This window comes from Ursus arctos, unplaced genomic scaffold (assembly GCF_023065955.2).
Source record: "Ursus arctos isolate Adak ecotype North America unplaced genomic scaffold, UrsArc2.0 scaffold_9, whole genome shotgun sequence".
NCBI lineage: Eukaryota > Metazoa > Chordata > Mammalia > Carnivora > Ursidae > Ursus > Ursus arctos.
Genome location: NW_026623111.1, coordinates 80,550,798 through 80,564,719, shown reverse-complemented (window position 1 = coordinate 80,564,719; position 13,922 = coordinate 80,550,798). Strand labels below are relative to the sequence as shown.

The 13,922-nt window shown below is 34.6% G+C and overlaps 1 protein-coding gene across 1 annotated transcript in view; it reads right to left on the bottom strand.

The window, feature by feature from the left end:
- BANK1 (B cell scaffold protein with ankyrin repeats 1) overlaps positions 1 to 13,922 on the bottom strand; it is a 278,201-nt gene that overhangs the window by 138,994 nt on the left and 125,285 nt on the right. The window contains exon 7 of the mRNA XM_026509651.4: positions 10,675 to 10,871. Within this exon, the coding sequence (XP_026365436.1) occupies positions 10,675 to 10,871 (197 nt within the window). The remainder of the gene's footprint in view (positions 1 to 10,674; positions 10,872 to 13,922) is intronic.

The window sequence follows — 13,922 nt, the reverse complement described above, 5'->3', positions numbered from 1 at the left end:
TAATATCCAGCATAGAGTACATTCTTAATATTTGTAGAAACAATTATTTTTTATGCAACAAATACATATAATGTACATACATACAGGTATATATATGTGTGTGAGAGAGAGCATCTGCTGAGATAGTCGTTGTGTGGGTATGGCAGATACACTGGTGAAAAAATGTATGCTTTTGTTGAATTTGCAGTTTTGTGGAACAGATATTAAATGCATATCCACATACATTAATATGTAATTATAAACTCTGATGTACTGTTATCAAACTGAGAGTGTGATAAAGGAAATAGATTCTAGGCTTCAATTTGTATATTAACACATGATTATGTTATGAAGATACCATGAGATCTAATATTAAGTGGAGGTCTATATTTATAACACATGTGATATTAAGCATAATGTGAAAATTTTCCATTTTTTATAACTAGATTTATATTGAATTTTATTCTTTCATTAAAAACATTCATAGCATGTATCACTTTCTGGAATTACCTTGCTTATTCATTTACTATCTCTCCACACCAACTAGAATATAAGCACCAGGAGGGGCTAACAGCATTAGCTTAATGTTGTTAAATGCCTATCTCTACTACTCAGATTATGACCACTTAAGTTTTTCTGGAAATTGAAAACCTCTATTGACTTAATAAGTAGAAGACAGACTAAAATAAAACATAATAAACATATTCATTCTCTGTTTGAGGACATGTTACAGTATAACCTGTTTAAAAGGAAATTTGATCAATATTATTTGCTACATTTACTTCAGGAGTGATATCCTAAACAGAAAAGAAAAAATTCATGATACGGACTATTCATGTGTCATATATGTAATTTTTAAAATTATAAAATACTAAGTTTTAAAATAACTCACAAACTGATTGAAATACTAAAATATGTTCATGGGGAAATTTAAAAATCATGATAAGCTTTATAAATTCCAAAGGCCTTTCGGATACATAATTTGAAACTTACAACATTCTGCTATTTAATAAAGTGGATTTCAGAGGACAAAGTACAGAGTTTTCTCTGTTCTCCTTCCCTCCTCTAACAATCCTATTCTATCAGATACAGAATGAGTGCTCAATAAAGATGGGCGAGTGATTATAATGATAACAATATAACAATGAGGTCACATTTTATTTGGAAGCATTATATGGGTATAAGGTTGGAATGCCAAGGGCAGAGAACATAAGCAGACTGGAGGTGAGAACCTGGCTTGCTGAGTGGGTATTTATTATTAAAATTTAGATCTTTCTGATTTCCTTTGTGCTGATACAAAATCCATTTCCTTTCTCTTCCACTTTTATAGTCTATGCTAAAATTGGGAAGAATCATTCTAATCATTACAGAATTCACACAGTGAGACTCTGATGTTAGTAGGTTCTTATTGTTTTTATGGCTAGCCATCTCTTTTGGAAGCCATCTGATGAAGATTCTGGCTCCAAATTTCACTAACTCTCCAACATATAAGCCTCCGTTTCCCAAAATATAAAAAAAAGTAGCAGTCCCTCAGAGAGTAGTGGAGAACACAGAGCAGGCAAATGTGCATAGAAAGCTTCTAGCCCAATCACATATGTAATAGGTCTTCAACAAATAATCAACTCCAAGCCCTCCCTACGCCCATGATGCTATTGTAATCGACTGCAGGCTTGTTCAGCAACTCGGTCCAATACTCGGTAATGAACCAGATTGCTCGGATAACTGGCATTCTCCCCACCAAATGCAAGATTGATAGATTCAATATAAATCTATGCAGCAACCCATTCTTGTAATAGAGGGTTCTCATTAAGGAAATGGATTAATTGGCTTACTGATATTTTAGTGAGAGCCAGGTTTGAATAAGTGGACTCGGCAGTACAGAGAAAAGCAAATTAAACACTAATAAAGGCAGAAATGTTCTTGTTTAGGCTGAAGTCTCAGCCACAGGCTCAAATTGAGGATTTGAGGTTAGGATTTGTCAGTGTGAGCGGACATTAATGTCTGACAGATGAAAACGCTCTGATTTTTACCCCTGGCAGCTCCTTTTCTCTCTAAAACACTCAGCCCAGCTGAAGGTTAGGTATGTGTCTCCTCCCCTAGATGATTTTCACCAGAGATTCCTAACCCTTTGTAGGGAATGTATGTCTGATATAGAATATGCTTCATACTTGTTTCCACACACAGCTAATAAGACATATTTGGGACAAACTAGAGTAAAATATTCACCAGAATCATTCCCAAAGTATCATGGTGCTCATGTGTCATTACAAAATGTTATCTTAATCTCTTTGTTCTCACAGTGAATCACTGTTCCATCTTTTCCACGTTTGGAAAGACTTTTTATTATGATTAATTTTTAAGGAGAAATATATAAATATATACGTGTAAATGTACATACACACATATCATTCATATCACCATCCTTCTTGTCCATTTTAAGAAATACAAAAGTGTTCGGACAGTGCTTTCTCACTTCTCCAGAACCATTAACTTTTCTCTGTCTGCTGGTCAATCGCACTAACTTACAAGCATGTAATTTCTTCAATTTTTTTTAAAGATTTATTTATTTACTTTAGAGAGAGACAGAGAGAGAGTGGGGGGAGGGGCAAAGGGAGAGGGAGAGAGAAAATCCTCAAGCAGACTCCCTGCTGAGCATGGAGCCTGAGTCCAGGACCCTGAGATCATGACCTGAGCAGAAATCCAGAGTTGCCCACTTAACCAACTGAGTCACCGAGGTGCCCCAATTTCCTCAATCTTTATTTCATTTCTTAAAAAGATTTTATTTATTTATTTGAAAGAGAGAAAGAGTGAGAGAGAGCTTGCACATGAGCAGGGGGTGGGGGAGAGGGAGAGGGACAAGCAGGAATCCCAATGTTAAGCTTGATCCCAGGACCCCAAGGTCATGATCTGAACCTAAGGTAGACACTTAACCAACTGAGGCACCCAGGCACCCCTTTTTCAATCTTTAAAACATTGAAAACAAACACCTCTATTGACCCCATGTTCCCTATTAGCTGCAATACCTTTCTCTCCTCCCTTTACAGTAATACACCCCGAAGAACTGTTACATGTTCAGGACTCTCCAATTTCACTCTTCCTTTCCTTGCTTGACTCTCTCTAATCATGTTAAGGTGTTATTACCTCTCCCACACTTCTGACGACACCTCCTGCCCTCAGAGTACTTCCCACAAACTGCTCTTGATGGCTGTAGTGCTAAACCCCAAGGCTGATTCTCTGCCCTTATCTTAGTTAACTTGTCAGTAGCATTGCACACAGTTGGCTACCTCCTCTGTGAAATTTTTCCTCTCTTTGGCTTCAAAGTCAGTACATTTCCTAATGTCTCTTTCTACCTCAAGGGCTGTGGCTTCTTATTATTTTCTGCTGGTACCCCCTTTCACCTCAACTTCTCAACTTTGCAATATCTAATACGTATTTAAAAGTTAACATATCCAAAACCAAACCACTGGTCTTCTCTGGAAAACTGCTTCTTCACACAATCTTCCTCATCTCAATACATAACAAGCAATTGATTCCTTGTACCAAAATCCTTGGAGACATTAGTAACTACTCACTTCTTTTACATTTTGCTGCCAAATAATCAGTAAATCTGTTGGCTTTCCTGTAAAGTACTGGAATATTTCAAATCTGACCACTTCTCACAGTCTCTCCCACTGTTATCCTAGTTTAAACCGCCATCATTTTGTCATTTATCTTCTGGATGATTGGGATGGTCTCCAATCAGTTCTCATCCCTCCTGCTCTTGCCCTGTACAGTCTGTTGTCAAAGTAGCAGCAAGAGAGTTAAATCAGAACTTGTCCTACCTCTCTTTGGAATTCTGTAATGGCTTTCATTCTCCAAAATCCTCACCATTGCTTATACCACTCTACAGATACTGGCCTTTGTGACCTTTCTGACCCTATTTCTATTCTCCTTCTATGTCATTTACTCTGCTTCAGTAACACCTGCCAACTCGCTCTTTTATGGACATGCCAGGCACATCCACCTCTGGGTCTTTGCATTTGCTGTGCTGGTTCTCTCTTACTGGATCAGTTTCCCTCCAGATATCTGCATAGTTTTCATAGCTTTCAAGTTGTTACCAAAAGGCTGCCTTTACAGTAAGGACTTCTCCATTACTCATTTCAAAATTACCACCCAAATCTCCCCCCACATACCACCTAACACAATGTGGTGCTTCTTATTTCTTCTTAGTGTTAAACACTAATGTCATCTGACACATTATATGTCCTAATTATTGTTTATGGTCTTTTTTCCCCTCCATTAGAGTTTAAATTCTATGACGACAGGAGTTTTGGTCTGTTCTGAATTCCCAGTGTTTACGACAATATTGATACCTAATAGGTACTCAATAAATACTTGTTGAGTAAGTCAATGAGTTGACTTGTCAAACTAAAATTAAAGAGACTATGGATTTCACGGCTCAAGTGAAAGTTGATTAATTTATTTAAAACAAACCCAAGATTTAGCCTTCAACTGGTACCATCTATTTTTCTTTTATATTTTTGGAGGCAAAATAAGTCAGACATAATCTTTAATTTCTCACATCCATATATATCACAAGGAAGGTGTTGTTACATAAGGAGAATGAAGAAATCATACTGCTTGGCTCAGAGCTATGATATTTGATGAATATTCTTTTTTAAAAAATATGTATGGTTCTGCATTTTTCTCATACGTAAAATGACCTTGGAGAGGGCTTTATATAAAGTAGAAACCATGCCACAGTACCAGTAGAAAAGTATATACCTGTCTACACTGGATTACATTAAACACCTTTTTGTATCCTCAACCATCAAGAATGACTGAAATTCAAAGCCAATGAATAGACAAGAATTTCCAAGACTCATATTTTCCCAATGAAATTTCAATTCATTTGCTTTTGTATACTTTCATTCTGAAACATAATATCATGGTGTTTATTTCATGAGGTCTACTCTCTAAAGCTATGGTGTCAATACTGATCGCTCTAATTAACATTTGTGATTAATTTTGCACTCACTGAAATTGCATTTCCTTTTGACTAGCAGGCATATAAGTGACAGCTCGAGACTGTTCTGTTCTACACAAGCTAATTGGTTTTAATGAAGCTAGAGAAAAACAAAAGAACTGAAGTTTGGAAGATTTCTGAGAAAGTAGAAGACAAATGATTATAAAAACTAAGGTTGCAAGGGACTTTAAAGACCATTTAGCCACCATAAGCAGGGGTGTGACCCTTGTTAAGATACTGGGGACTGCCCACATCTGAAGCAAATACATTAAAGATAACGATGTTTGCAAACTGTCACTGGAGTCTTAAGTCAGGAGAAAGGCCCAAGTTAAAGACAATGACTGAATTAACTTGTTTCCACACACAGCTAATAAGACATATTTGGGACAAACTAGAGTAAAATATTCACCAGAATCATTCCCAAAGTATCATGGTGCTCATGTGTCATTACAAAATGTTATCTTAATCTCTCTGTTCTCACAGTGAATCACTGTTCCATCTTTTCCACGTTTGGAAAGACTTTTTATTATGATTAATTTTTAAGGAGAAATATATAAATATATACGTGTAAATGTACATACACACATATCATTCATATCACATATCATTCATAAGAAAAGATTGCATAGGAAGAAGTTTAGCTGTTGGGGTAAGAGAAGAAACTCACAAGGGGTCAGTGGAGACTTAGGAAAATGGCAGGGCCAGGGAAACCCACACCAAAGCCTGAACCAAAGACACCTAAGAGGAATCCAATGGATCTGATCTATGGTAGATTATTCATGGCCTTTGAGAGAGCAGCTTCACAGTGAAATGAAGAGCTATTATTTCAGTTAATTCTGATATTGAAAAACAAATTGAAGAGAAGGCAGAGCTGTTGGGAGTGTGTGTGCCTGTGTGCGCATATGCACTTGTGTACACATGTGTATTTGAACATGTTTGTTCAGGGAAGAGTCAGTATAATGGGAAAGATTAATGATGCAAAAGAAAGAGACGGCATGATTGATGGGAGAACTAAAATTGATATAAACAACAATAAATCAAAGGAAATAAGGTGAATGCAATATCATTTATTGTGGATCTACTATGTATTTAATACTTTCACATTTATTTCATCAGGTCCTAAAAACACCCTGTAAGGAATTATTTTTTTTTCCATTTGCAGATAAAGAAACTGAAGCCAAGAGAAAGCAAAGAGATTGTTCAAGGATGCAAACTTGGTATTTGATGAAGTCAGGATTCAGATCTGAGCTGGCTGAATCCCAAGGCCCTATGTGTAGAGAAAAATGGAAAATTTGGCAAACAAGGGAAAGGAGTTGAGGGAATTTAACAGGATGTTTAGAGCTGCAGAGTTAGGGTATTAAAACTGGGTTTGTGGACTTACGGAGGGGTAAAATTCTGGAATAGCCACTATGGTGCATTTAATGGGATTTTTAGGAAAAGGTTGCTAAGTAGTTCCAAGAGCATAACTGAAACATGAATTTGTAATGCATGCAGTCGAGTGCAGTTATGTGACTTGTTCCAGGTTCTTCAGTTCTAGAAGAGCATCAACATTGAACAAAGGCCAGAATTTTAAAATTCATTGTAGGTTGGCCTATTAAAAATACATGCTAAGGTTAGCAGTTGGTATATTTGTCCATGAATTCTCCAAAACTAAACTTTTTAAAAAAATTCTGAATATAAAGAGAATATGACTAATTATTTTATTTACATCATGGGACCTAGTTAAGGATATCATTGGGTAAGTGATCAAACAAGCCCTTAAATTGGACACTTACCTTCAGCCTCATCAATGAGTAAATACATGCTGAGCCCTCCTGTGCACCTAACAGTGGGAGGGGAAGGGAACCCATCACACATTATCCATTTCTAGACTTACAAGAAAGAAGAACTACATTGGCAAAGCAGGGTAGGCTGCTATTTAGACTGAATTAGTATATACTAATACATACTAAACGAAATGAGCAATCTACTAGAGAACAAATAGTATGTAAAGCACCAAGTGAGCAATGCTAAGACTGAGAGATACAGAGCCAAGAAGAGTGATGTTCACTGACCTAAACATAAAGTCTAACTACTGAATAATAGGTTCTCCATACCAGTCAGTCAATCATTGCTTTATTAAAGGGATTCTCAATGTGCTTCAACAACTCCTTGTTCATTTACACACTGATGTCATCATTTTGTTAAGTGTGTTAAGCCGGAGATGGATGGGGTGACATATTCTAAATAATATAAGGAAATATTACATATTATTTTGCTTAAAACACATTCTAATTTTTGCTGTATGTGTTGAATCACAAAGTATGTCTTAACCTGTGGCCAAGTTCCAGTATATTTTCAGTTTTTCAGGTATTTTTTATTTAAAAGATTAACTTTTTAGAGGGCTGAATTAATTGTCAATATTGCTATTTGTTATTTGAAATAGTCTGAGATTTCCTCAAGAACTTTGTTAAGTAAATCGTGGTTCACATTTGGTTGTAGATTTAAATACCAACCCTTATCTTCTTTGTCCTTCCACCTTTCAGTGATTCTCCCATGAGACATTGTCAGAAACCGAAAATAGAGTAATTTATTTGAAAGACCTTATGGATTTTATATATATGTGGTATTATTATCTATAACAGTACTGAAAACATGAAAAGAAATGTAGGTATTAATTAGATAATGTTCTCAAAACATGAAAGCCATTCATTCACAATAAAAAGATTCTGCTCATATATTGTATATAAATTATTAGCTTCTCAAAGGAAAAATGTCATGAAGAAATGTAAGAGATGTGATTTGAAGCTTCTTCTCCTCTTTTTCCTTTTTCCTTATTATTCATATAATTTCATTAAGATATGGCACTTGTTTGTTTATGAATGCTTGCCAATGGTTCTCTTTTTTTTTCTGTATTTTTAAAAATCACAATTGCTTTTTCCTTCTACCCATTTTATTCAGAAATGACCAAACACACTGTGTTGTAATTCTCTGTGAAATCTTAGAATTAAAAGTGTGTCACTGATGGGAGATTTGGAAGAACTGAGTACATCAGTCAATCAGTTGGGGGCAAAATATCTTTGAATTTAAAAATATATATTTTTTCTGTACAGAAGTATGGTTCATTAGATTGTCAATCTCAAACCTGAAAGAATATCTACTCTTTTCAACAATTCTGAAACAATAATTAATGGGAAGGTTTTTTGTAATGGAAAGTTTGAACACATATGTCACAATCTTAGATTTATCAGAATGTGATTATAACATTAAAGCTATGTAAATATTATTAAAGAAACAATAAGGTATTGTAGCAGCATAATGAGATTGTACGTTTTTTCTCAATCAGATTTAGATATACTCTTAAAAAGACTTAGCTACCATAATTTAGAATATAAAATTTCAGTGTGTGTTTATCTGGCATACTTTCACTAAGAAGATAAGATGTTTGGATTTATTTTAAATAAAATTGATAATGAGAAGAATAATCAGATAAATAAATCAACAGGAAACAAACTTTTTCATGTGTGTCACAACCTAAAATATAGGCTCCTGTTTCCTCAACCACGGATTTGCAAAAAGGCATTTGGTAGCTTACAAAATTGTTATACCTAATTATCCATACCCATAATATGCCCTATAAAACTGCTGTCCCTTGTAACTGTTACAGTAACTTGCTTACAGACATCAGAACATTCACAAAGTAATTGATCTATCCTACCTATAATGGCAATGTCTACTATAGATATTCTGGCAAAATGTTAACAGCTCACAAAGAGACAAAATATATAAAATCACTTAACAAATTTCATAGCATAACAATCAAGTATAACTGCAAAATTGGAATGCAGCCATTATAAAACAGTGAACAGTGACCTAAAGGCAATGATTGCTATCTAGGCTATCCATGCTAATCTATGAACAGAATCTCTTTATTATGAATGAATAGCTTTCATTTTTCTGAGAATGTTATCTAATTAACACCTACATTTCATAGTATTACCATACTATGGTACGGTAATAATACCATAATACCATCAACTTGTATCATTGCTATTATTGCAGGAGCAGAGGCACAAATACCCAGAGGATGTGAGAGAAAAAGAAAATTATTTCCCATCTCCATTCAAACCCTACCTTTGAAATATGTTCATATCTACTGGCATTATTAACTAGTGTCATGTTATTTATGGGGCACATGCAGTTTGCATGGGGCTGCACCTGTTAAAAGCTGAGTCTTCATTGGAGAATGAAAAATGAAAGCATTACTCTTTGAAAATCAGGGTTTATCTTAGAAAGTAACCTTGGAAGCTAAAGACGTTCACAGGAAATTTTAACTTAAATCCACCAGTGGTTAAAAATTTGAGAATAGGATTGTAGAGAATTGAGACAGGCCACCAAGATGTATTGCACAAGAGTACTGTAGGCAAATATGCTCAAGGATGAACTGATTCATTGACTTACCTGAGACGGATACCATGTTGCGCCAAGGTCAATGACTGTATAGAGTGGATACTTACTAAAATGAATGCACTCGTCAGATATATGAGAATCACAATCTGAAATCTTTTTAGGAATAAAAACAATTCTTATTCCTGATTTGAAGGATATAGAATACAAATAGGTACCTTTTCAATTTTGTTACAAAACTTCATTTCTATCTTTATTCATTTCTGTATTTATTTTAAATACAAGCAAAAGATACCCCATCATAATTCATTGCGGATGATATCCATGCTATTCTGATAACTATTTTGCTATTTCTTAAAAGTGGGAAAAAGTTAGATTGGTTGTCATGTCACTGACATGAAATCCACAAGTATCAATGGTTTATAGAAGTCCAATATTACATTGACTTAATCTAATAATCAGAATGAATGCTAAAAAAGACCAGAAGCTTCCCATTGCATTTCAATGTTCTATACCAACTGTTCATTGGCAATAAAATTATTTATCCCATGAGAATTCAAAGACAAATTTCGACATATTCAGGAGACAATTATTGTTTTATTATATTTTCCAAAGAGCCATCAGAAGCATAATTCACTTTCTTGAGCAAAATGTATACACATTTCTCTATTCTATATACTAGGTAGTATACCCTCTTTCAAAATTTTCCCTTAGTTGTATTCTTACTAATTCTAAGCTAATATATTCTGAAATTTGGGGCTTCATCCTAATAATAAGGATCTGGGACTTAACAGAGAGAGAAAAGGAATCACATAGTGAAACAAATTTAAGTAATATGAATTAACTTTTTTATGGAATAGATTTTTTGAATGATTATAAAAATGTTTTCCTTTAACCGAACAATTATTTATCTAATTTCATGAGCCTAATACTGTCTTACTTAGACTCTTGAATGAAAGAATAAAAGGAAATGGGTTTTCATTGCCTTTTTACCATCTCTTCTTCAATATGGAACAGGCTATACAGAAGACAGAAAGACAAGTTTTAAAAAGGGCTATTTAGGGGAGGAAGCATGGAGTCAGAGCTGGTTTATAGTGATACTAAAACAAGCTGACCTATCTTGCAAAATGCTTTTTAACACAGTGAATGACTGAGGACCAAAAGACACTACAAACTAGCTGCGCAGTAGCATCATTTCCAAAAGGGCAATGTGCACACACACACACACACACACACTCTCTCTCTCTCTCTCTCTCTTTATAAAAAGAGTTCTAGAGATAAAACGAAAAAAAAAAAAACCTTACTGAAAAGTCTTCAAAGATTTTCTTGAGTTCTTTGTGACCATGCCTTTCAGCAATATGTGCTGGATCTGAACCCTCGAAATTTTTCATCTTAGATGCCCAGGTTGCTCCTGAACATTGAAGCAAATGAATAGCCAAGTTCTTTAAACCAAATTTTGCTGCACAGTGGAGAAGAGTTGGGAGTTCTTTGAAGTGAGTACCTGTAAGCATAAGAGGTAAAAGGATTAATATGTTTTTTATCATGTCTGGAATTCCATAAGAAAAAGCCAAACACAATCTGCTCCTCACAGTAATTCTCACAAAGCAGAACAGACTTTCAGTGTGATTTTGCATATAAGAAACCATCAGTGGTTTTAACAATGAGGCACCTCGTCCTTCCTATTTCTCATCATACAATAAATATAAACTAATATTCTCACTAGCATTAATGCCCCCCTCTTACTTGGGGGGTAAGTTTAATTTGGAAAGGTATACCAACCTCTTAAATACAAAATAAAACAGAACACAAATATCATATTGTAATAACTCTTTATAATATATTTTAACATGAGCCAAATGCTAACAATATTAAACAGGTACATCTATAAAACCTTTCTGTTTTCTACTGCCGTGCCTAGTTTGCTGCCTTCTGAAGGTGAAATGGACACATAATTGCTGGAGGGGTTATATTAGATTTCTATGTGATTTTTTTCTTTCAAAAAAGGAACTGCAACAGAAAATATAGGTGAGCGCTTTTATAAACATCTTAAGTATGGAAATTTCCATCAGGATTTTACAGCTTTCATACCAGTGTTTCAGGGTTGGAGTTTCATAATTAGTTATTAGCTATCAATTAGAAATATTAATTATGTATAACTATAAAATGGTGAATGTAAACAGCTATCTCAATGGAAAAAAAAACACACACAGATGAATGATGGTTTGTTATTATTCTATACTTTCACACCTAGCTGGAAAAAATGTGTCACAGAAATTACACACCAGCTTGCTTGAATAGCTGTGGCATTACCAGAAGCAAGCAATGGGAAGACAGGGCAGCAGAAACAAAGGTGTCAAAGCAAAAGTCAATTTTCTTCCATAATGTTTTGGAAAACTGAATTCGGCTTCATTTACCTCTTTGCTATTTTGTAGACTAAAGGAACAAAAAAGGAAATGAGGAAATGAGACTTTGAGTTTTCAATTCACTTGGGTGTCTCAGGGCAGAATAAATTATTTAGTTTGTTGGTCTGTATATTTTAATAGAAAACAAAATAAAAACCTCCAGGATACATTAAGAAATTTGCTGTAAGGAAATATTTTACCCTTCAAAATGTGTTAGTACTAAATGGCTACAGGTAAATTCCATGGTTATATTTCAATGATAAATTCGTATATGGTATGCAGTGGGTCAAAATTTATCAAATATTTTATGAAGATGAGCTTGTGAAAGCTGCAATTGTCTAAAGTAGGTACCATCTTCAAAATAAAAACGTAGTTTCTTAAAAAGGTATTAATGTATAATTTTTAAATTTATTTTCATTGAAAGTCACCATGAAATAGAATTTTCTTCTGTGATTAAACCAGGGCAAAGTTAATGAAGAAAAATATTTACATGATAATGTCAGATTTCTACACACCCTTGCTCGTGTCTCTCACTGACACATCGTACAATAAACAAAAAACTTCACCTGGCAATCAGTGCTTTATGCATTATTCCTGCACACTGCTATCTTGGTGAACTTTTAAATCACTGTCAACTCAGCTTAAAATGCTTTTCTCATTAAATAAATGTTTAATCATTTTGGGAATACAGTCACCTTGTAACCTCACCGACCTCCTGTCAGTAAATCCCTGAAGTTTAAGATGATATAATATTAGAAACAACAACAACAAACTTCATTAAGAATCTCTCCTGTACATCCAAAAGAGTAACCAGGACTGTGACAAGTGGTCATGGCTTTTCAGGCTGCCTTTCTTAACAGTTTTGCGACTCTGAACCGTGTTTTCTGATACGTAAATGGAAGAAGTTGTTAACATTATAGTGATAGGAAAGGGCGCTACAGGTTTGAAGGTTGGCTTCTTTAGCTTTCATGTCTCTACTTCATTTTTAGTGGTAGCTGAAAATCCATTCATCTACTAGAATAGTCTGTGAGGGGACAGACATGAAAGAGCCTTAGAGGGTATCTTTTCAGTTTCCTACCCAGTAATAGAATTGTATTCCTAGAGTTTGTAAGAGATGGTCTGGGTACTGCTTGCATACCTCTAATGACAGAGTGTCCTTTACTTCCTAAGGCAGCCCGTGTCTTGGTTAGGTAACACTGATTATTAGACAAGTATTACTTCAGTTGAGGTGAAATGTATTTCCTCTATGTCCTCAAGTATTCTCATATCCTTTGGGCAATACAGAACACGACAATCACAAAAGCACAGGCTTAGAGTCGGTATTCACTATGAAAACTTCAACAAACTACTAATTATCTGAGCCTAAGCCTTCTCTTCCAAATTTGTAGGGCTATTGAGATAATTAAGTAACGTAACACAGAAAAAACGCCCAGTGAAGTGTCTGAAACATAACAGGCATTCAATAAATACTCTCTCTTCTGTGTCAATAGTTTAAAGCATCCTTGTCTTAATTCATCTTTGTTCCAACCTTAAGATCCCTAATTCTTTTCATGATTCCAAAGCACTAACCATCCTGAGAGCCTGACCCCAGAATAGTTGGTCCTTTATCAAATGATGAATCAGTTTTAAACTGGCCTAAATGATCATTTACAACAACCCTTTTTATTACCTTGGTTGAGGTTATTTTGCCTGCTTATTTTCATTAAGCTGGAAATGCTCAGCCTGCTAATATACATGGTCAATAACTAAAATTTTTCTAATTTAAGTTTTTTAAATTAAAATATGACAGAGTTAACCTTTCAAAGAATTTGAAATGATTCATAGGAACTATGTTCGTTATTTTAATGTTAATTAAATCCTGAGCTTTGGCATTATTTTTGTCGAACATCAAATTAAATACACTCAGCATATGGACCTAATATCGTATTTCTATATATGAATGAAGATATTCATGTCAATACAGGTATGAGTATGCTAAGAACTAGTTTAGGCTTTTATGTATACTTTTTGTAAAATCATGCTTTTTACATTTTCACCTTGATTTGATTATTATGAGAATTTGAGATATGAATGGATTCCTCTGTATCTGGAACAGGCATGTTTGTAATCACACAATCGCTAACGTTTTTGTGTAAAGATATTTACATTTC